Below are 25338 nucleotides of genomic sequence, written 5' to 3'. Positions count from 1 at the left end.
ATTATTTCTGCTTATCCATCTTTTATTTCAATCTTAAGTAAACTGAGAATTCCAAGTATTTATTAATTGTAGAGGGTATGTGAGTTACTTTTGCTCTCTTCAGCTGTTTAGTGGTCAAAAACCACATTTAGAACCTAGCTGAATAGCAAGTTGATTTACATAGTTCCTGCTTCAATTTCTATTTACAAAAGATGCTTACCAATTTAATCTCTATTTTCCTGAGGTAGTAATCCCTTTTTAACCCTGCTACTGGTTCTCTGGTTTTTAGAATCTTTGAGATGTGAGGATGAATACAATTCTAAGAATTCACTGCTATTTGGATTTCTGACCCCGGCACTAGCATAATTCCTCTGATCTACAGTGACTGTTGTTTCTTAAACACCACACCCCCCTGAATGCAATGAAAATTTTTTTTTTAATATTTATTATTTATTTATTTATACAAGCACTGGGTACAGTCAGAAGCGCAGGAGGGTGAGAGAATTCACCAGAGCCAGAGTGGGGAGCAGAGCAGGCAGAAGGACCGAAGTACACTGCTGAGGGGAGCAGTGGGCTGCAGGAGAGGTCTGCGCGCTTTGTGGGACCTTCCTTTGGTGGCCGGGGAGCAGCCGGGGATCGAACCGGCGCTGCAGAGGCTGCGGGCAGCTTTGCAACCCAGCGTTCAACTGCTGCGCCACTGGGGAGGCCCTGCAATGCATTTTTTAAGCTATAATTCACTTAACACATAATTCAATGGCTTGTATTCATTAGTAGTTATTATCATTTCCCTCCAACCCTAGGCAGTTACTAATCTGTTTTCTCTATAGTCTTGCCTACCCCAGAAATTTCAGGTAAATAGTCTAACAATATGCGTGGTTCTTCATGACGAGCTTCTTTCACTTAGCATATTTTTAAGTTTTATCCATTTTGTAACATGTATCAGTGCTTCCTTTAGTTTTATGATCAGATAATAGCCCATTGTATAAATATGCCCTATTTTATGTTTCTGTTATTATTTGATGAACATTGAGGTGACTTCTACTTACTGGCTACTATGAATAATGCTGCTGTAAACATTCATATAGAGGTTTTGTGCAGATTTAAATTTTATTTCTCTTGGCTAAATACTTAGTAGTGAAGTTTCCAGTTGACATCATAATTCTGTGTTTAGCTTTTTAAGGAGTACTTCCAAAGCAACTGCACTGTTACATTCCTACTATCAGTGTATGAAGATTCCAATTTCTACACAACCTCACCAACTTGTAATTTCTGTTTTGATGATAGCCATGTGAGTGTGAAGTGGTAGTTTATTATGACATCCATTTATTTTTAATTTGTCAGTATATTTTTTATTTAAAATGAGTTTACATATAGGTCGACCTTTTTATTTCATTCAATCCAGCCATCACGTCTTTTGATGAGGTCATTGTCCATAACATTTATTGTAATCATTGATAAAGTTAGATTTAGGTATACCATTTTATAGTTTGTTTTCTGCTCTTTTTTGGTTCATATTTCCACTTTCTCTACTTCTGTTATATATATTTTTAGAATTCAACATTACTTGTTTATTGGTACCTTAGTCATACTTCTGCTCTGTGTGTGTGTGTGGTTGCTCTAAAAATAACTTTTCAAAGTATACTGAAAATAAAATGCATGTAAAGTGTAAAATTCTTACATACATTATACTTTGTTGTAATTGTCACATATATTTCATTTGGATGTATTATAAACTCCACGAGACAGTGTTTTACTGTTTGCTTTAAAGAAATTAAGAGTAAAAAAATATTTGAAAGTCATTTGTAATTACCTGTATATGAGGTGATGCTTTCATTGCTTTAAAGACTCTAGTTTCTGATATTCATTTTCTTCAATCAGGACTTGCCTCTTGCATGTGCTTTAGCATATCTTGAAGTGCACATATGAGAAGAGCAAATTCTCTTCATTGTGTCTTCTTGAAGGATATTTTTGCTGGATTTGAATTCTAAATTTAGAAAACATTTTTTTCCTGTTAGTACTATCTCTGAGCCTCCATAGCTTTGAATGCAAATTCAACAATTAAAATTCTTGATTTCCTGAATATAATTTGTTGTTTTTGTTTTGCTCCTTTCAAGAATGTATCTTCACTTCTGCTTTTTATCAGTTTGGTTACATTGTGCTTATGGATGATTTTCTGCCTATGAGCCCTGCTTAAGAGTTCTCTGAGATTCTTAAATCTGTATATTTATGTCTTTATTCAATTTGGGATTTTTTTTTTGGACATCATTTATTCAATATTTTTCTGTCCCATTCTCTCTCTCCTCTCTTTTCAGATTCCACTAAGACCTTTTGATTTTGCCCCTTGATTTCCTGGGGCTCTATACATCTTACCAACGTTTCCCCTCCCCCCTGTATTCTTTGTACTGAATAATATCCACTTGAACTATATTCAAGTTCACCTATATCACTGAGCATAGTTATGATCACTAATTTGTAATAATTCTTATCTGCTCATTCAAACATTGAGTCCTCTTGGGTCTCCACTGATTGTCTTTTTTCTTGAGAATAGGTCATATTATCCTGATTCTCTCTCTGGTGAGTAATTTTGGAATTTATCCTGTTCATTCTGAATGTTGAGTTATAGAGAATCTGTAGGTTGTCTCCAAAGAATGTTGATATGTTTGTTATAGCAAGCATTTAACTTGCTTGAGCTTAAGCTATAAAGAGCAATAGTTCATTTTCTTAAATACCTTACTGGGCTCTTGCAGTCTGCTCCATACTGTTCTCTGATTCTTCAGCCCCAAATTCTGTGTTTTTTCTACCTGTTTTAAGACTTCCAGCAAAGTGCTGTTGTAATATGTCCCCAGACTAAAAACCATCAAAGCAAAAAACATTTCATTCTGGTCATTCTTCTAAGTTTTGAATTCCAGGGCCTCCAGCTAGTTTTTGTTTGTTGTTCTGTTTTATATTTCCTGGCATTTATAATTTTTACCTTAAGAGAGTCAATCTCGGTGCCTCTCTGGTGACACAAGGGGTTAAGACGCAAACTATGAAGCTATCCATAGCCACTGCAGCATCTCCTCGGCCACTGTTTCATCTCCCCAGCCAGGGAGCTACCCACATGGCACAGCAGACCTCTCCTGCCTCACCCACTGCTGTCCTGAGCAGTGTGTTTCAGTCAATCTACCTGTTCTGTTCCCCACTCTGGTGAATCCTCTCACACACACACCCATACCTCTGGCCTGTACCCCAGTTCTTGTATGCATAAATAAATAAATATTTTTTTTTTTTAAAAAAGAGAGTCAATCTGATAAAAGCTTACTTCTCCATACCAGAAACTGAATTCCATCCTTAGTTCCAAGCATTCTTTGTTTATAAACAGGTTAGAAAATTTTGGATTTTACTCTTATACTGAATTAAATGTTTACCAAACTTTTTTTTTTTTATTCTAGACTTCTAATTCTTTAATAGATAATGTTCCCGAGAAAGACCTTACACCAAAAATGGACTGTATAGATATGACTTCTGAAAGTGACTTTGGAAACAGAAAAGAATGCAATAGAAAAATTCCTCGAAGATCAAAAATTCCATGTTATTACAGAACTATTCAGACTATTAGGCACCACGGTAAAAATAGCAACCCTTTTATGAGGTACTTGTTTTAATTTTAGAAATTCAAATAAGATACACAGATTGAAATTAACACTGCTGGCTTCTTCCTTGAAGCCATCTTATTGTGACATTTTTCTTTTCTAAAGTTAAGGACTGGATTTTTAAGCATTGCTGGGTTAGATTTGGTCATTATATTCTTACAGATTTACATAATAGAACCTTTCTATGGTAATGGTCCTTGTCTAAGTTATGAAAAGTATAAATATATATTTCTTTGGGTTACTTCTTGTGTTTTATTCTTTGCAGTTGTAATCGTAAAATGAAACCACCTTTCTTCAAAGATGTGTATGTGAGATCATCTTTAACAAGCAGTAATATAATAGAACCAGAAGTGCCAAAGAATGAAATAATTAAAGTAGACAGAAGTAACTCCGAAGATAACACTTACCGGGTATGTTTTAGGAGATTAAGAAAAAAGGAATGTGAATAATGTTTGTTTTAAATATTAAGTTAGTCCAAGAAAATTAATGCCTTTTTTTATGGAATGGAAATTACATGTTTATTTACATGAAATCATTTGCTATATGCTTGTGGAGGTGAAAACAGACACTGAATTTCTCACTTCAGCCTTATTTCTTAAAACTGTGGTTCCTAACTTTGGGATCTCTTTTGAATACCTAAGGAAATCCACTGGTCTTCTCAAAGAAGTCCTTCAGAAAACAGTAATAATTATCATTATGACAACAAAAATAGCAGCTAACATTTACTAAGTGATTAACATGTGCCAGGCACTGTTCTGCACAGTTCTGTATGCTTATTTATTAATTTGTTAAATTCTCTCTAAGGCCCTTTGAATTACATACTCTTATTCCCATATTCTAAATGAGAAAATTGAGTCTATCAGCTGTTGGGTAACTTTTTCAATTTCAAAAAACACTTGCTTTCAGGGTCTTGTTGAACAGCTAGACCAAGAGAGAGAAAAGAGATGGAAAGCTGAACAAGCTGAAAAGAATCTCATGGATTATATTGATGAATTGCATAAACATGCAAATGAAAAAAATAATATTCATAGCCTGGCTCTAATTACGACTGACAGGTAAGGGAAAATTCTATAAACAGCTACCTCATAGCACAATGAATACTGAAACTGGAACAGAAAAACCTTAGTAACGAGCTATAGTATAATCAAAAATAGTATATGTGGTTTTAGTTTGAACATTTGGTGCAATATTAGCTTGTTATATAAGTGGAGGATTTAGGGTACAATTATTTGAGCCCTCAAGCTGGAACGTATCAGTTAAATAAGAATTATAAGTAAAGAAAAACAGAACGCTTGAGCAGGGATTGACAAACTTTCAGTATAGTATTGGTTTCTGTAAAGGATGGGAGTTGGCAAACTTTTTTTTGACACTCTAATTCAGTGTATGTTGTATATTCTTCTGTATAATCTACTTTGATAACAACCCAAGTTTCTTAACTCTGATGTTTCTGTTTTTTGCATATTACGCATTCCATTTCACACTTCATCTGGTTTTTTGTTTTCCTGTATTATATTCTTTAAGACAGTCTAACTTATTCATCCTGTCAGTATACAAAATAGTTTTCTGAAATTATGATAACTTTTTTTTCTATTTCCTATAGGAAATTATTTCTAAAGTTATATTTTTCCTCAAAGAATTATAAGATTTTTATTTTAATAGTTTCTATTGATTTTTATCTCTCTAGGCCTTGAATGAAGGCTCAGTTTCTGTTGGTATTTGCCAACAAATAGATTTGGGGAAGTTGTTCTTGGTTCCATTTCCTGTCTAATTATGCAGTAGCTAATTCACCTTCTACAATCTTAATTGATAAATAAGTTGATGTACATAGCTTCCAGCCCAATCCCCAGGTCCTTTTAGGAATTTAACAAGTAAAGTTTTTTGGTACTAATGTATTTTCTATTCTCCGCTACCTAATTATCTCATACTTTGTGCCTGTGAAATGACTATAGGGAAAATTACAATCCCAACATGGGTTCTATGAGAACCTCTATACTTTGTAAGTTATATTGCATTGTGCTACCACTAGTCTTTCCAGCCCACCACCACCTACCAAATTCCTGCCTTACTCATTTTGGGAACTACTATTGACTGATACAATAAGATGTCAGACAGGGTAAAGAAACAGGATAGTCCTCTGATTACCTCAGACAGATAGCACTTTCGTTTGCATTGGGTATTTAGAGAGCCAAAAGAGTGGAATGCTGGATTATGAGAGCCTGAATTTTAAATAGATGGTGGAAGAAAGGATACATATTCTTTTTTTTTGTTTCTGCAGATACATCCCTTTTTTTCCTTCAGAAAGATGCAGTTTTATGAGACAAAGCTCGGGTGTTCTAGGAGTTGTTTTTATTTTAATTTAGTCATTTGACTTGTTGAAATTCCTCCTCGATCTTAGCTTTATGTATTCTCTTGTTTTTAGTTATAGGTGTATGAATTTTTATTTTGTCCTTTATTCTGTTTTATTGGTATTATTTAGTAGCATATTAGAGGAAGTTATGTGAGACTGCTAGCCAGATTTTATTTAAATTGGAAGGCTTCAGGTGCACGTTGTCTTTAACCTTCTTTAACCTCTCTATTGTGTGCCATATTTCCCACATTAAGTATTCATGATTATCTCAAAAATTAAGCTTTTGTTTTCTCTGATCCTGCTTTTATTTGTACCCCCAAATGTTTGTTTAGGATTAAATCCATATAGTCTCTTATGTAACTCGGTAGGGACTCTGTATTCCTCCTACCTAACACAGGGTCTGACATTGGTGTACATAAGTATATGTTATCTCAAAAAATAATATTCTCTATTATGCTTCTAATACCTAGCCTCTAAGCCCCACACCTTCACCAGAGTTCCTGATAAGCAGATCTCTTCATCTAATTATCTACTAAAAATACCTTGCCTACATTGCTCATAAGTATCTTAAGGTCAACACATCCTTAAGTAGACTTATCCTGCTCTCTTATTTTATACCTCTTCTCCTAATAAATGGTGTTCTATACAGTCAGCTACCTAAGTTAAAAATTTCTGAATAATTATTTTGCTCCCTTCCACTTCTCATGTCATATGCCACTGCCAGTTGGTACTGATACCTCCTTCATTTTACTTCTTTTTTTTTTTTTTAAGAATTTTTATTTATGCATGCAAGAGCGGGGTACAGGCCAGAGATACGGGAGGTGAGAGGATTCACCAGAGACAAAGTGAGAAACAGAACAGGCAGACTGACTGAAATACACTGCTGAGGGGAGCAGCAGGCGAGACAGGAGAGGTCTGCTGTGCCATGTGGGTTGCTCCCTGGCCTGCCGGGGGTGGAACTCATGCTGCAGAGGCTACGAATTGCTTCATAGTGTGGTGCTTAACCCCTTGTGCAACCAGGGAGGCCCTCATTTTACTTCTTAAAAGATGTTGAACTTTCTCCTCTGTATCCCCAAATGCATATCTTTGTTTAGGCCCTTATGTCTTGCTTAGATGATTGTCCCAATTCTGCTGATCTGTAGCTTCTCTGATCCCATCCCCCATATAGCCCACAAAGTAAGTTCCAATACTGTTTTCATAAAACCTACCAAACTAATAGGTTAAGAGAATGAACAGAGGAAGAGCACTTTAGAAACTACCCTCAAAGGCAAGAGAAGAGAATGTAAAGACAAGAACTGGAGGAATTACTATAGTATAGAAGTTATTGAATATATAGATTTTTTTTTCAGTTATAGCTTGGAAATTACAGTAAATACACTTTGAAATGACTACCTAGCTCAATAACCCCTCATGCGGTTGTGTCTTTGATAGTCACTGCCCTCTTTCCAAACCCTAGACTTGTACCTATTATCAACCAGTTCTCTGCCTGTAATAATTGGTTAAGAGCTGAGCACCTGACCCAGACTGGGTGAACGTTATGCCTTAGCTTATGGCCACAGTGATTGCTGCATGGACTAGGCATACGAACCAAATTGGGCTATCATAACATAACCTTTCGTATAGCTCTTCTATGTTGACCTAGAAAAGGTAATCTTTTCTGTTTGGTTTTCGCTGCTGCTAGACTATGAAACTAGAGATGTTGTAGCCGCCTACTGACCTCTCCATGCACTATGAAGGTTATGATAGGAAAGATTGAAACCAGCCTATGGGAATCAGAGTCTTGATGGTGTTCATGTGCTTGATTTCAGTGGTCCTTCTGTATAGTGCCACCCCATCCTCTGAATTGTTGTATTGGGTCAACACATTGTCTCTTTTTATTTAAATTAGTTAAGAGTTTTTGGGCCTCTAACTAATACAAAATTGGGATCAATACTCAGTGTTTGGGGAAGTCAAGTTGACTTCCAGGTATTTATTCACAGATCACTTCCCTCACAAAACTTCGTAAATATATCTTTCTCTGTTTCCTTTAATAGATATTGAGCTCCTTAAAGGTACAGGCTGTATCTTAGTCATCTTGTTTGCTTTCTAATCCCACACCTAGCACAATGCCTGAAATAAATTAGGTCTTTAATAAAGGTTTGTTTTGTGTAGTGAAGTTCACATAAGTTTCATTAATTTATGTAGAATATTTTCCTTTGCACAACTTTAGTTTCAGGAATAAGAGCTAGGCATATTATACTGTTTTTCAGGCATTTTTTTTTATCTCATATTAAAATATTCAGTTCTTCCTCTCCACTGTAATTTTTAATGTTGACTACAATTTTTATCCTCTTTGTATGGATAATGTTATTAAAGCCCCATTTGATTTCTGCTTTAGGCTAAAGGAAATTATTTTTAAAGAGAGAAGTTCCAAAGTACAACTTGAAATTATGGTTCACAAACTTCAGAATGAAGTTAAAAAACTAACTATTGAATTGATTAAAGCAAGAGAGCAACAAGATGATCACATTAGACATTTAAGAACCCTGGAAAAAGCATTAGAAAAAATGGAAAGGCAAAAAGGGCAACAGCAAGCAGCACAGGTATTTGCTTGTCTTAATCCTGTCAGTCATATGAACTAACACAAATCCATAGTTTCTGTTCTGAAGCAAATCATCAATATATTGTTATATGGGAAACAGATGATGTTAGACTATATGCAAAAAGTAATTTAAATGTAACAGTAGTTTAACCTGTGGAATTATTTCAGAATTAAGAGTGCTAGCACTCATAGAGCAATTATAAGGAGAGTTGGTAGAAATATTGCAGGTTGTTAGGCTTGTTTTATGAGAAAGCAATCTCTGGGTGCTTAGATTCTAGGTCTTATTTAGAAGGAACTTTTCTTTGGGAAATTGGTATTAAAATGACATGAGAGATGATTATCTAAATTCTATAGTTGTATATATTTTACTCAGATGAGACTTATTCAAGAGGTAGAACTAAAAGCTGCGGCTGCTGATAGAGAAATCACCTTACTTAGAACTTCCCTTCATCATGAAAAAGAACAAGTACAACAATTTCATGAACTTCTTGCAATGAAAGAACAAGAACACAGGTAAGTGAAATATATATCAGAAAAATATTGTTTTTTTTAAGAAGGAAAAGAGGGCCTCCCTGGTGGCACAAGGGGTTAAGACGCAAGCTATGAAGCTATCCGCAGCCTCTGCAGCACGAGTTTGATCCCTGGCCAGGGAGCTACCCACATGGCGCAGCAGACCTCTCCTGACTTGCCCGCTGCTCCCCTCAGCAGTGTATTTCAGTAGATCCGCCTGTTCTGTCCCCCACTATGTCTCTGGTGAATCCTCACCCCCCACAACTCTGGCCTGCACCCCAGTTCTTGTATGTATGATTAAATAAATCATTTTTAAAAAATTGAAAAAGAAGGAAAAGAAAGCTATAGGTTCCAGCCTCTGCCCCACACCTAAAACTAGACAGTGGTGAAGGCTGACAAAATTATCTCATGGACTCTTTATGTATGTATTAGAATTATAGTTTTATAGTAAGAACTATTTAAAATAAATGTCTTTATTATAGTATATACTTATAATTCTTTTTGCATTTCTCCAAATCCAACCAAAAGTTGACCATTGTATTATAGAGACAGCTATTTGGCCTCCAAGTAACTACTTATTAAATTAATCAATATTCTACATAGAATATATCTGATATTCTATTCTAAATGAACTTTTCCTGTGAAGGACAAGCTTGAAAGCAGTTCAGTTTTTGCAGGCCATACCTAGCTATTTCTTTATAAAAGCACAAAAGTGGCCACAAAGAATATGTAAAAAATTGGCAGTTGTGTTCCAATAAAAGTTTATTTCCATTTAAAAAAAAGGGCAGTAGGCCAAATTTGGCCCATGGGCTATCGTTTACCAATACCTGTTCTATAAAATGTGCAGTGTTTGAACACAAATAGCTAGTCTACTTACTGCCCTACCAGTAGAATTGTGTGATCGTCAATGAGTTAGTTGTGTTCTTCCCAAACTTATTTTGTTTTTTCCTGACATAAATAAAATGTTTAATGTATAAATTAATTTTGATGCTCTGGGGAGAATTCTCATATATGTGGGTAGAACAACTATAAAAATGGGAGGGAAATAATAACAAAAATCTAGAATTTTATGCTTAGCTTCCTTTACAAATTTCTTTCAGCTTGTTAAAACAGGAAATGGTGAACTTTGTATTATGGGTTTGATTTAGTCAAGAAAAATATTGATGAATTATGGAAGAGTAAGCTCACATTTTAAAAACTGGCCCTACTGCCCAGATGGCACAGGAGTTAAGTCTTAGCACTATCAAGCTATCGCCAGTCACTGTGGCATGAGTTCAATCCCTGGCCAGGTTGCTATCCACATGGCGCAGCAGACCTCTCCTGTCTCGCCTGCTGCTCCCCTCAGCAGTGTATTTCAGTAGATCTGCCTGTTTTGTTCCCCAGCTCTGTCTTTGGTGAATCCTCTCACTGCCCCGCACACACACACACCTCTGGTCTATATCCCAGTTCTTATATGCATAAATAAATTTTAAAAATCTTAAAACATTAAAAAAAAAACTGGTCCTACATCAAAAAAAAAGTTGAGTAATTTCAACTTTAACTAACTTTATTAAACAGTCATCAGTATCAGTAGGACTGTATTTATTGTTGGTCAAAGATTCAGCCAAAGTAGAAGATAGTGAAGTAGAATTTTACTTCTGCAAATGCATCTCAAGAACTTTAGACATCATAGAATAATTTCTGAAGTATCTCAATAAAGTTAAAATTTGGCATATTCCTCTATCCCCATCACTACTGAATGTACAATCAGCTAAGACTCATACTCTTCATCTGCCTTCCTATGTCCAGTTTCTGTGTTTGAAATTAAGAAGCTGATCTCAAATTAATAATAGGAATATAGTATATTTTAAATTACTTGAAGGTTTTTTTTTTTTTTTCCCAAGTAACTTTTGTTTTTCATTCCAGGAAAGAACTTCAGGCAAAGGAGTTTATTAGTAATGCTGAGTTCCAGGAAGCCCTAGCTAAAGAAATAGCTAACGAAGAGAGAAAGCATGAGCAAGCTATAAAAGAATATCAAGAAAAAATTGCTGCCTTGAATCAACAGTATACAGATTTAGAAAATGAATTTCGTATTGCCTTAACTGTTGAAGCCAGAAGATTTAAAGATGTAAGAATTGGCATCTACTTCTTTATTGAAAACAGAGTCAACAAGATATGATTTGATGAAAGGAGTACTTTCTAGAATTCTAAAATTCTGGCTATAAGATCTTAAGAATTAAGAAAATTACTGAAATTCTTTGTAGAGCCTTAGTTTCTTTATGTAAATAATATCACTCTTCCGTGCTGTTGCAAAAACTAAAAGAGATTATAAATGGTTAAGTAAAGAGAGCACTGGAATAGGACTGGGGAAACCTTAATTCGTTCCTATTACTATAGAGCAGGGATTAACAAACTAAAAACTTGTGGGCCGTATTTGGCCCACTACCTGTTTCTGTAAATAAAGTTTTATTGTAGTAAATCATGCTCACTTGTTTACATATTATCTTTGCTGCTTTTATGTTACAACAACAGGTTTAAATACTTGCAACACAGTCTGTGTGGCCTGCCTTACAAAGCCTATTTACAGTCTCACTCCACAGAAAAAAGTTGGCAACCCCTTCTGTAGAGGAATAATCTTGCTCCTAAGGCCTGTGCTCCATGTATACACTAGATTCTGTTTCTTCTCAACTTCTTAAGGATATGGCTCTATCAGATTCCCTCTTTCACGTCAACATTTTCCCTCTATATTGGATCCTTCCTTTTACTACAAACCTCATCTTTAGGCAGCTGTCTTAATCCCATTATCCCCTCTGTCTATCACCTGTATCTCTGCCTCCAATTACAACAGAACTTTCTAAAATTAGTATTTATTGTCTTTGATTTTTCTGTGTCCCTCATCCATTAACCTGCTTCAGTCAGGCTTTTCATAATTGTTGCTCTAGTCTTGGCCACCAGCAATATCAACACTGAAAAGCTTCAGTCAGTTGAGGCCTCATAGTTGACTTTCACTGACAGAGTGGATCTCTTCCTCATTCTCTAGACTATTTCTTTAATCACACTACATCTCTTGATTTTCTTTGCTTTTTATTTTTTGTCAGTTTTATTTATTAGTTTCAGTTATTTTTCTCCAATATTTCATTATTCAAATAACCAAATTTCATTCCTTAAATTCCTGATAAACTCATCCACTATCATGATTTTACATAGCCTCTATAGAATGAAGATGTCCATGTTTATAACTCCACCCTGGATATTTTGCCCAAGTGATACACTTATCTAACCACCTACTTATGTATCTTAACACTGACCTGACCCCAAAGCTTCTATTTAACCAGTCTTCCTACTTAGTTAATGACAGCTCCACCCGTTGGGTGCTGGGGTCAAAAACATTAGAATCTTGACTCTTCTTTATCTCATGTCCCAGATCCCTTAACAGATTCTCTTAATAATCACTTACTATGACCCCTTAAGAGATTCAGTCACCATTATTTTAAAAATACACCTTATTCCTCACCACCTCTATTACTGCCACTTTGTCTTTCCCTTTCTTATTCTTAGAGATTCCTAGTCGTCCTTCCATTCTTGACCCATTTCTATTTATGCTCAACATATAGCAGCTAGAACTTTCTTTCCAAATGTAAGTTAGATCATATGACTTCTCTGCTCAAAGACTTCCGTTGCCTCCATTTTATTCAGTTTTATTAAAACTCTCTCCAGTTTAGCCCTCTTTTACCCGTCTGATTTCATCTCCTGCTACCTCCCCTTCATCTCATCTCACTCCTAGAATTCTCTTCTCACCTTTCTGCATAGTTATCTTCAAATTCTTCTGATTCTGCTTTATTTAATGTAAGCACATAGTATCATCTTACATGATGTATAATTTTTATGCTTATTGTTTTCAGTTTCTATGTACTAGGAAATTAGCTTGTCAAAAGGAGAGAATTTAGTCTGTGCCTAATGGCTGGCATGTAACTGGTCCTCAGTGAATATTTATTGAGTGAATGAATTCTGATTTTAGTTCAGACTCTAACTCCCTGAGTGATTGTGGGGCAATAATAAACCTCCACGGGTCTCTGCTTCATTATCTGGAAATTAATAGAGTGAAACAAATTATCTGTGTCAATAATTTATTCTTTTGCTAAAACTGGGATTCTAAAAACAAAGAAGCTGGTTCCAGAAACAGGTAATTTCTAAATATTTGGAGAACTGTTATTTATGATGCAATTTTGAAATATAGGTTAAAGATGGTTTTGAAAATGTTGCAACTGAGTTAGCAAAAAGCAAGCATGCTCTTATTTGGGCTCAACGAAAAGAAAATGAGTCTTCCTCTTTAATTAAAGATCTGACCTGTATGGTGAAAGAACAAAAAACAAAACTTGCAGAAGTTTCTAAAATGAAACAGGAAACAACAGCAAATTTACAGGTAAGACATTGTAACATTATATTTCCTTCTTAATTTTTCTATTCTTTTCTCAAGTGTATTAGGATGATTTTAGGGATATACAACTAAAGTAATTTTAAGTCATTATGCATTAGTCATGAATAATAAAAGTAATGGAAGTAGGATCTTAAACCATGATTTCTCAGATTGTAGTGCTTACAATAAAGTATTAAGAAAAATAAGTGAACTTTAAGAAATCTAAAAGGTTCCAGGTATACCATAGTATAACAAAAATTGTGGCAGTAGTACTGATTGAGGTAACACAGTGTGAATCACTCATATTAATTGTGCTTTTGTAGTGGTTTTTAGATATACCTCACTATAATAATTTCTAAATATCTTTGTTGCTATTGTTAATTTTTAACCATTATTGATATTTTGCCCCCAAAAGGACATTATTCCTAAATTGACCTTTAAATTATTAATATAAATTTCTAATCAGAAATTTTGAGTATTAAATCTGTAAATTGTTCTTTTAATAAATTAGACTGTCATTCAGAGGGTTTAAAGGAGTAGCCTCTTAAAATTTACTTTATACCACATAACATATATATCTTTAATAAAACTGAGACTTCCTAGATAGAAAATTTAGTGACATTTACTTTGTATTTATTAAATAACATTATTCTCCTTAAAAATGCAAAAAAAATAAAGAAGCACTTAAATATAATTGCATTCTTTTTTTTTTCATGTTTTTGGGGGTATACAGAATCAAATCAACACCCTTGAAATTCTGATTGAAGATGACAAGCAGAAAAGTATTCAAATAGAACTTCTCAAACATGAAAAAGTCCAACTTATTTCTGAACTAGCAGCCAAGGAATCACTAATTTATGGTTTAAGGACAGAAAGAAAAGTATGGGGACAGGAACTGGCACTACAAGGTAAAATTATTCAATTTTCAAATGAATAATAGCCCATTCATCCAAACCAGCAAATCTGGGTATTGCAGAGAAATTGAAGGGCTTAACTCTGCCTAGACATACCCAAAGAAAGGTGACACTTTATATGGACAGTTACATACGCATATGTGAGCATAACAGTAATGAAATGTCTTTTAGGAAATGGAAAGGAAATAGTTTATTACACCAATTATGAAGTTATAGCTCTGATTTTTGTTTTCTTTCCAGTATAATTTGGTGGTTACTTTTCTAAGCAAGCCTACCTTTATAACTGAGTAAGTTATTGAAAAATCTTTTTATACAATGCTTTTAAGTTATTTGTACTACATGCAGCATTTAATTATTTTCTAAAAATGGTAACTTCTTTTAAAATTGGTAACTTTATCCTGTATGCATGGAGAAAGGTGAGTGTATGAATGAAAACCACTTTAGGTTTAGCTTGGTCTTACTCTCTTTCTACTCAATCACTATACAGCAAGATATATACTCTATTTTATGGCATTTATAGGTACCTTATAAATTATGAATAAATAAGATGTTTTTTCTTAGTGAATTGTTGCTTGTTAGTCCATCCTATGTAGGAATCTTTAATATAATTTTATGTTTGATTGCCAAACATGACCAATTAAATATTATAATCCCAAGTTACTTATTCTTGCTTTGTGGTTTTAGGTTTTTAAGTAGGCACAGATGTTTTAATTCTTTTTTTTTTTTTTGAAGATTTATTTACTTATGCATACAAGAGCTGTGGTACAGGCCAGAGGTGTGAGGGGGTGAGAATTAACCAGAGACAGAGTGCGGAACAGAACAGGCAGATGACTGAAGTACGCTGCTGAGAGTAGCAGCAGGCCAGTCAGGAGAGGTCTGCTGCACCATGTAGGTTGCTCCCTGGCTGGCTGGGGATCAAACTTGTGCTGCGAATTGAACTTGTGCTACAGAGGGTGTGGACAGCTTCATAGGTTGCATCTTAACCCCTTGCACCACCAGAGAGGCCCCCACCACAGATGTTTTAGAAGGCCTTTTTGTTCTCTTACCCTTTCCTCTTCATATAGTCTACTATATATATATAGTTTTCTTACTCAGTTTTTCTATTTATTTCAATATTATACTTTGTTAAATTAGATGTTCATAAAGTACAAATCACCCCAGGTCTTTTTAAGTTTATTGCTGACAATATTTGCTTCTTAGGATCTTCTCTAGCCCAAAATCGTGGAAAACTTGAGGCTGAAATTGAAAGTTTATGTAAAGAAAATGATTCTCTACGAAAGGCAAATGAGCGTGAAAATGATGCATTAAGAATTAAGTGCAAAATCATTGAAGACCAGACTGAAACCATTGGAAAATTAAAAGAAGTAAGTTTTACATTTTATTTTTGGAAAAGAACCGATGACAAATTTGAAAATGTGACTCAAATTATCCAGTAAATATTTGTCTCAGTGATTTTCAACTGTTGTAGAATTTAGAACAGACTGTCATGCGTTTCCTATTATAATATTTGGCATTTAAAAGTTGTGTATGACATTTATTAACTTGAAATTACCTTTATTCAGAATTTTATGAAAATTTATGACAGGAAATAGTATTGATAAAGGGTTAGTAATCATAAGAAAATTAATGTTTTATGTGTTTAACATATGCATTTAAAGCATTGTTTAGTATCTTCCCGTATTGCTAAATCACTTCTCAAAATTATAAGATCTACTATCCTGTATTTAAAAGTATATCAAGGGCCTCCCCTGGTGGCGCATCGGTTGAGCGCTGGGCTGCGAAGCTGCCCGCAGCCTCTGCAGCGCCGGTTCAATCCCCGGCCACCAGGTGAGGGTCCCACATGGCGCGCAGACCTCTCCTGCCGCCCGCTGCTCCCCTCAGCAGTGTACTTCGTCAGTCTGCCTGCTCTGCTCCCTGCTCTGGCTCTGGTGAATTCTCTCACCCTCCTGTGCTTCTGACTGTGCCCAGTGCTTGTATAAATAAATAAATAAATCTTAAAAAAAAAAAAAGTATATCAATAGATTTTAAAAGATTTATGCATTTTTCCCAGGAAATCTTTGTACTCTTTTTTTAACATGACCTCTTAAGAGAGGATACTAACAGGATCATTTGTTTCCAAGTATCTTTCGTGAAAATTCTCCTGAGAAAGTTTCTGAACATAATCTTGAGCACTGAATCAAATTTCAACTTCAAAATTTTCTTCTAGGGACTGTTTCTTAAAGTATAAAGACAATGGAGAGAGGGATTTTTAAGAAATGTATAAATAGGATAATCACCATAAAGTTACTTGTTCATTCCTTAGGGTAATTATGATTAAGATTTTTTTTTTTCAGTCTTTAAGAAACTCCTTAAGAATTTAACCTTGGGCCTCCTATTGTGGTGCAGGCGGTTGAGCGCCGCACTGTGAAGCTGTCCGCAGCCTCTACCGTGCCGGTTCAATCCCAGCCCGCCGGGGAGGGTTCCACATGGCGGGGCAGACCTCTCCTGTTGCACCCGCTGCTCCCCTCAGCAGTGTATTTCATCAGTCTGTCTGTTCTATTCCCTGCTCTGTCTCTAGTGAATCCTCTCACCCTCCTGTGCATCTGGCCTGTACCCCAGTTCTTGTATAAATAAATAAAATATTTTAAAAAATCTAAAAAAATGAATTAAACTTTATTCAGTACAGAAGATAAGCATAATCTTCTTAGAATGCTGCTATAATCATAGTTAAAGTGTAAAAATATAGGCTACGAAAGTTTGGACTATGTAGCCCTAAACAATTATATCGGTGTTGACTAAATTGAAATTTCAGTTTCAGTATTGCCAAAATTTAAAATACATCTAACATATATGCCAAGCGGACTTGAAAATTATTCATGAAAGTTTGTAGCATTAAATTATTTTCGTGTTTTAAAAATCTAGTCAACATATTTTCCCTTGAGTTAAGCTAAATCTGAAACAGAAAGACTTGTGATTTGCATTTAAATTTCACATGACAGCGCAGATGATACTTTCCAAATAGTACATTGCTTTTGAGATAACTACTTCTATAGTAGGACCATTGACTCCTTATCAATCTCTAAGCAGTTTTCAAAGGAAATGACTACTAATGATGTGATTAGAATTGAAACACAGATGACTTTTAATTTTAGATTTAGGTTCTCAAAATTCATAATTTCAAAATTCTTTCATAATTTATTACATTCACTCAAGAACTTTGTCAGCCTCAAATATGAGCAGTATTGGTGTTTCCATCGAATTACATATCATATAGATAATAGTTATACTGATTTCTTTCAGTACTAAATTCATTATTGGTAAATCCAAAAGGAATAACAATCAAATCTACAAAATTTGCAGTTTGATGTTTTCAATTAAGTAGATTCTCTAGTTAGCTTCTAACCATGGACATCAGAAACATTTTTTTTTAATTGTTTCCTCCCTGTGCATTATTGGTACTTTATATTCTCATGCATCAGAAGACTCTGATGATGCAATTTTGGTGTGTTTTTTTTACATAGGGCTGTTTTATATGAATCTTTTATAGCTTTAGAGGATTCCTGATAATATGCATCAAGAGTGCCCACTCTTAACTGCTTCATAGAGTCATGGGGAAAAATACAATTCATGACTGTTAAGCAGATCTTGGGTAAGACTAGAAAACTACCTGACATCATTGCCTAGAATTTTTAGACATAAAACACACTGAGGACTATGAACTGCATTCATTATAACGCTTATACATCCATATTTAAATTATTCTTGTCTAGTATTTGTTTGCTTCCATCCTTTCTTTCCTTAAAGGAAAAAAAAAAAAAAAGCAAGGTGGGGCAGGGGAAATAGCATAAAAGGAAGAACTTCCAGTTTTGTCTTTTGTCACTTGCAGAGACTGATGTCAGTAGTTTAGTGTATAAGTGGGCTGTTCCAGATATCCATACATATCCTCATAAAGCAAACAAATATTCATTGGAACTATAAATAGCCCATATGTGACCTAACCTGCAAACATTTAACAATGCCTGTGGTGGTTCTGATATTTTTTGTAGGTTATCCTCTGATTTGTAGTATATAAATGTAAAGTCTGACTCATAATACAGAAGATATAATAAGAAGATATAATAAAATAAGGAAATGCTTGCTTAGCACAACAGAAATAACAATTGGTATCATACATACACAGAGCAAAGTAGTCTTTGCTGTGTTCCTGTTGCTCCCCTTGAACTTTTTTCTTTTTGTCATGGAAACAGATCTTTTCAAATGCAAAAATATTGAATAGACATTTTTGGTGTGCTGCTTTCTTTTCCTTCTCTTCTACTAGTCCTCTATGATTGATAATTACTAAAATAAAAAGTATAAGTAGGGCAAAAAATGTATCTTTCTTAATAGCACTTAAAGTAGAAGTGATGCTTCTTATTGTGAAAAAAAAAAACCTGTAAATATTTTCTAAAGCTATTGAACATTCAATTTATTTTTAAACCTAGTTTTTATATTAATTTCAAGCCATATTTTAATTAATTAGAAAATGAGACATATAGGACTAATAAGAATACTGATTTTTTTTCCTGAAGTGTTTACAGGAAAGAGAGGAAGAAATAAAAGTACTGCAAGAAAAGATCAGTGAAATACAAAAATGTACTCAAGAACAACTTGATGAAAAATCTTCACAACTGGATGAAATACTTGAGAAACTACAAAGACACAATGAAAGAAAAGAAAAACTAAAACAGCAGTTGAAAGTAAAAGAATTAGAACTCGAAGAAATTAGAAAAGCTTACAGGTATTATATAGTATGTCCTATTGGAAAGTAAAATATGTTTTAACAATTTCATATAACCAATTTTATCTTTAAAATTATCTCTTTCATACTAGTACACTTAATCAGAAGTGGCATGATAAAGGAGAAATTCTATGTCATCTTGAAATGCAAGTAAAAGAAGTAAAAGAAAATTTTGAAATCAAGGAAAGGAAACTTAAAGCAGAAAGAGACAAAAGTATTGAACTACAAAAGTAAGCATTAAGTATTAAAGTAGATGGGGTATTTTTAATGTAAATACTGAATTAGGATAGGTGAAATACGTAGAAACAAAGAAGAGCTAAAAATAAGTTAGACATAGTCATTGGCAAGTACTTTATTTTCATCCCGTTTATAAAACGGAAGATAGTTCCAACCTTAAATGTTTGATGTGAAGTTTAATTGTGTTTACATATATTTATATCTATATGTAATATAAGCTTGTGTGAATTATTTGTACTTAAACAGTGCCTGACATTTGAATACTGTTTTTATTACTGTGGTGATTGTTTTCATGCTGTTTGCATGAAAGCTGCTAGTAATATATTTGGATATTGTATGTACAATATAGAGAAAGAACTCACTTGACTTACCAAGGGCAATGAGCTGAAAACTCTAGAGAAGATGTAGATACCATTGGCCTATACACACTGAGAATAAGACTTGATTTTAAAGGGGAGGAAAATATGTACCTGGATGCCACTGTTATATGGACTTTATAAAATATTCTAGGGAAATGAAGGCTTATCTTGTAAACTACATTATTAGATTTGTTAAGATAATGTATGAATTTGGCTGCCTTGTAAAGTAGCTAGGATAGTTTAATGATCAGTTTTTGTGTCAGGATATATAGTACTATAGATAACGTGGCATATAAATAGCCCACAAATCTCATATACAGATAGGTTTTATATCAAATCTAATAGAACCTGGAATTTGATTTCTTATACAACAGGTCCTCAAATAACGTTTCCTTATAACCTTGATGAGAAAAAACAATCCAGTCAACATTGAACAAAATTACCTTATTCAAGGACCTGCTTTCGTTGTATGTTGTTTCACATAAGGATGCAATTTCCAAGAACCTGTCATCAACATAAAATGAGAACTTTTACTATTATACTTCACAGAAAGTTTTGACTGATAAGTGCAGTTCTTGTTTGTCTGCTAATTGACCTGTTCTGCTTTGCTTTCATCCAAGCACCGATATAGGGACCTTGGCTTGGAACCTGTTGTGATTTTCTTTCTTGCCAGTCACAACTTTGTAACCTGGAGTCCTTTAGATCCTTAAAGAAACAATCATTTCCTATAAATAGTAATTCCTAAGCTTAATAAAAACCTTAAAGCCTGCCAATTTTCATAATTTCTTATATTGCATCGTTTATTATGTAATTAATAACAAAAATAATACTTGGTTTTATAAATTAATGTCTTTATGACTAGGATTACTATATACAATTTTTAATTTAAGGGAATATTAATAAAAGGAATTATTAATGAAAAAATTTAATTTGTATAGCTTTTTATAATGTATAAATTGATTTTTTTTTCTTTAATCTGGATTTTGAACTCACTAGTAATTTTGTGAGATTGACAGTGTAGACAGGATTATCCTGTTTTATAGTTGAAAAACTTGAATACAGTTTGTGACTATTACAAGTAGGAATAAAAGAAAGGCTTTTAATTTATGGTCCTGGTCTTCAATTCACTACTACTATGGGTTGTTTCAAAGCCAGAAAATGTGTTACAGATTCCATTATTTTCATATGTCATTATGGACTTCACTTTTTTTATAAAATTATTCATATATAATATAATGGAATTGATGTTTGGCCTCTAAGAAACTTTTAGCACTGAAATTATTTTTAATGTGCTTATTATTAACATAAAGTTAGCATAAGGAAGTTAAACATAACATGTTTATAAGCTTAAACCTTACTGTGTTATACACATCTCAGTTTACTGTCACACTGCAAATACATGGAGAAAAGACAACTGGTAGCAGTCAACTGTAAAAGTACTTAAACCATATCCTTAGGTTCAAAAGGAATGAAAACCAGAGTTCCCTAACTTTCAGATAGTGAAAGTGTAACAAATTTCCCTTGATATTAGTCTAGCCTATTCTGACTACCTGCATCTTTTGTTACCCACAGTAGCCTTTTGCTACTTGGTGGAGTTAGGCATCCATTAATATTTGAATGTAAGAGCTGTTAGCTAAAAAGAAACAATTCCTAAGTTTTAGACACACAGGTAGATATGTGTGTTTGTTTTGTTTTTAAGGGATGCAATAGAAAAGCTTCATAGTATGAATGATGCCTTTAAAAAAAAAGTTGACACAATTGTTGAAGCTCATCAAGCTGAAATAATACAGCTGACAAGTGAAAAGCAGAAATATATTGAAAATGCAAATTTAAAGGTACTGTAAGTAAAATTCACTTTGATAAATTATTAAATTGATAAATAACTAAATAAATGGAATCTTTGAGAATTATAAAAGAAAGGGCAACTTAATAATCAAATAAATGTGAAGAATATTTCCAAAACTGTCATGAAACTTGGCCAGAATATGGGTAATAATTAGGTTAGTTGAAGCATATAATTCTAATGTAACCAAAATTGTCGTTGTGATCCTGATATGTACCTGCACCATGTTCTGTCAACAAAATTTGCCCCTGGTTATACATAGGCAGGGTAAGGATGTGAATGTGTTAAATATAATCAATCACTATCCATCACTACTTTGGAAAAAGTCCTCAAAGAGTGATTTATTATAAATTAGGATTCAAGACTGTTAAGTTTATCTTTTAACATCATTGACAAAGGACTGTGGATAAAGTAATGCAGAATCAGAAGCAAACATCAGTATCACTTATGTAACTTTTTAATAATAACATATGCATGTACTTCCCCCCTAAGACTTAATTTACTAAATTTGGGTCAGATCCAGCTATTTTTAAAACTCCATAGGTGATTCTAATGTGATCCCTGTTAATGTACACTAGGTGAGGGGACAATTGTGAATTACTATTGTCCCCTGATTTTGAAGTAAGAAACTGAGATATCTGTAAGAGTGGAGATTTAATAATCAGCAACTGGAAAAGAGTTCAATAACAGAAAGACAAAAGTAATATACCATATAATTATAATCAAGGTTGTATGATTAACTCACATTACTCTTAGGAATCTATAGAAAGAGGCAATAAGGTCTTTGGAAATAATCACAATAAATAAGTATAACTTCTTCAAAATTCAGTTATTTAAAATATTTTTTTAAAAGATTTATTTATTTATTTATATAAGCACTGGGTACAGTCAGAAGCATGAGAGGGTGAGAGAATTCACCAGAGCCAAAGAGGGGAACAAAACAGGCAGACTGATGAAATACACTGCTGAGGGGAGCAGCGGGCGGCAGAAAAGGTCTGCATGTCTATTTAAAATCTATTGAGTGTTTAACCAAGAAGGTACATTAGATAATGTTAAATAAAGTATAAGAAAACATTAATGGAAGGGGAAATACTGTGTTGGACTTTGGACCACCTGCCAATATTGGTGTTGGAATTATGTGTCTATTAGAGAGCTAGAGAAATTGTACCAAAAGTTAAATGTGATAATCATGAAAAATATTTTTTGAGACATCACATAGATAATTTAGGTGAGAAGGAACAGTGCTTTTCTAAAGAAAAATGAGACTATCAGTACTCTCTCTGATACAAAGGGGTGGCCATGTTGATAGTCTACTGTCAGGAGTACTGTATCAGAGAAAGTACTGATACCCTCTGAAATATAATGTTTACTATATAAACACTTTTCTTTCAGTATTGAACAAGTTACATTTTATTACCCTCTTTGCTTTTAATTAATATCACAAATTAGAATGTGCATAAGAATGAATTTTTCAGAATGCATTTGGAAATATTTTCTCTAAGAAAATTAAAATTTATATGTTGATTTAGGTTTGTCAAGTTGAAGAAGAAATGCGTGGACTTCTGGAAGAAACATTCAAGAACAAAAAAGCAATGGAAGTTAAAATTAAGCAACTTGTTTATGCTCTAAATGAAATTCAGCAAGAAATGTGATGGTTCTGAGAACAAATTTAATTGAAATGGATCAGCAAATCTATTGTAAAAATGATTAAATATTGTAATAGTAGTAACTGCTATGACTTTCAAATGTCTTTTTCTATACATTTCATTCTGATTATATTTTAAAAGACTTGCTCAATTGTATATCTAGGTTTTTATAATAAATTGTTGATAATTGTATTAGAAAGGCCTATCAAAATAACTAGATTTAAGACACTGTCTTGTTTCTCTGCTATATATTGTTTGATTACTACACATTTGCTACAAATATGTAAATGAAAATTAAGATTTTGACTATATATGAGGGGAAATATTTAATCATTGCTGTTTCCTTATTGTGGTGAAGAACTAATTATATATACTATTTTAAAATCATGATAACTATAGCCAAAAAGTATTTGCAATCTGAATAGGAAATGTGAAAATCTTAAGAAAGCATGTACAGCCATCTCCGTATCACTCATAATGTTCCCTTTTTATAATGCATATGACTTTTTCATTAAAGATTACATTTAAGGTTTTATAAACATTGTTCCTCAAAAGAAACACTAACATTCCACCGTTATTTTATCTTTTAATCACTCTTTATGAAGACATTTCTTATTCTGCATTGGAAATAGTTTTCTTTCACTTCCCATCTAGTCATTAATTACTGTTTCACTTTTGTCATTTCTTAAGTTGCTAAACAAAAATTCTATTCTTTTTACTATTTCTAAAAGAAAAAATATAATTCCACATTATAAACCAATAACCATTGAACTAAGACTTATTTTTGTTTGTTGTTTTTAAGATTTATTTATGCATACAAGAACTGGGGTACAGGCTGGAGGTGTGTGGGGTGAGAGGATTCACTAGAGACAGAGTGGGGAACAGAACAGGTGGATCCACTGAAATCCACTGCTGAGGGGAGCAACGAGCAAATCAAGAGAGGTCTGCTGCGCCATGTGGGTATCTCCCTGGCGGGGGATCGAACTTGTGCTACAGTGGCTGCAGATAGCTTCATAGGTTGTGTCTTAACCCCTTGCACCACCAGGAAGGCCCACTGAACTACGTTTTAAAAGATTTTATTTAAATTCTTGATTGATAGGTTAATCTCTTAGCAAATTTAGGAAGTTTTCTGTATTATTTTTCCAATGTTTTATTTCCCTCACCCTCCAATTTCCATTATACATGCTTGATGGTGTCATAGATCTCAGTATGAAATTTACCTATAAGGAAATACAGAAGAGGGCTGAGGGAAATGAAAGAAACATTGGAAAAATAATACTGAAAACTTCCTAAATTGATAAAAGAGGTTAACCTACCGATCAAGAATTTCAATAAAAGCCAGGATAAATGCAAAGAAAGCCATACCTAGACAATTTATAGTCATATAGTTAACAGTTGATTTCTCATAGAAAACAATGGATGTCAGAAGTCCATGACTTGAGGTACTGAAAAAAAAGGAGCTATAAACCAAGAATTCTACATCCTGCAAAATAAAGGCATTCCCAGACAAATAGAAAATGTTTTCCAGTGAGCCTACCTTAAATGTTCAAATACTAAAGGCTGAAAGAAAATGATACCAGATAGTAACTCAAATCTGGAAAAATTAACTTTGGAAACACTAAATGTGGATACATTTTTATATAAACTATTTTTCTTCTAGAACAGCAATAATACTTGTTGAATTATAGCAGATACACTATGGCATGAAGTTGGGGGAAGTAGCTGTGTTGTAGCTCTTGTATATTTATGTATTTACCAGATTACCACCAATCTTCAAACTATAATAAAGTTCATATTTTAATCTTTATTATAGCACTAAGAAAATAAAATGCATATAGTTAAAAATAACAGTAGATTCCACTTTTGGAATGGATGCACAAGAGAACTTTTGTGGACCTGTTTCCCAGCCATTCACCCATTAGTGGTGAAGAATATCTTAAAACATCCATCTAAAGTGTGAAAATTATCTTAATGTTACAGGGCAAACCCCTCTAAAACAGGTTGTCTGACTGTGGGTCCTCACCTGTGTGTTTAAAAGGGACTTATACTGCAGGAACACACAAAAGGTTAACAAAGGTTTTTTTGGTTTTTTTTTATAAGGGAAAGGGAAATGAAGAAATGTACAACTCAGGGAGAAA

General features: G+C 33.7%; 1 protein-coding gene across 2 annotated transcripts in view; it reads left to right on the top strand.

The window, feature by feature from the left end:
• Nucleotides 1-23869, top strand: part of LRRCC1 (leucine rich repeat and coiled-coil centrosomal protein 1) — a 30366-nt gene extending 6497 nt beyond the window's left edge. Inside the window, exons 7-19 of one of the 2 annotated variants that reach the window (XM_037504644.2) lie at nt 3411-3610; nt 3877-4021; nt 4518-4666; nt 8336-8540; nt 8913-9052; nt 10955-11156; nt 13266-13451; nt 14179-14353; nt 15560-15723; nt 18907-19115; nt 19208-19345; nt 21411-21546; nt 23084-23869. In XM_037504644.2, coding sequence (XP_037360541.1) covers nt 3411-3610; nt 3877-4021; nt 4518-4666; nt 8336-8540; nt 8913-9052; nt 10955-11156; nt 13266-13451; nt 14179-14353; nt 15560-15723; nt 18907-19115; nt 19208-19345; nt 21411-21546; nt 23084-23206 — 2172 coding nt within the window. In that variant the 3' untranslated portion in view covers nt 23207-23869. Of the gene's footprint in view, nt 1-3410; nt 3611-3876; nt 4022-4517; nt 4667-8335; nt 8541-8912; nt 9053-10954; nt 11157-13265; nt 13452-14178; nt 14354-15559; nt 15724-18906; nt 19116-19207; nt 19346-20085; nt 20502-21410; nt 21547-23083 lie in introns of those variants that run through there. The other variant, XM_054692150.1, reaches the window with a different exon arrangement.
• The last annotated feature ends 1469 nt before the right edge of the window (nt 23870-25338 follow it).

Source organism: Talpa occidentalis, unplaced genomic scaffold (assembly GCF_014898055.3).
Source record: "Talpa occidentalis isolate TD23 unplaced genomic scaffold, MPIMG_talOcc4v2.1, whole genome shotgun sequence".
Taxonomy (NCBI): Eukaryota; Metazoa; Chordata; class Mammalia; order Eulipotyphla; family Talpidae; genus Talpa; species Talpa occidentalis.
The sequence above is the reverse complement of the archived record's forward strand: the minus strand, read 5'-3'. Positions and strand labels throughout refer to the sequence as shown.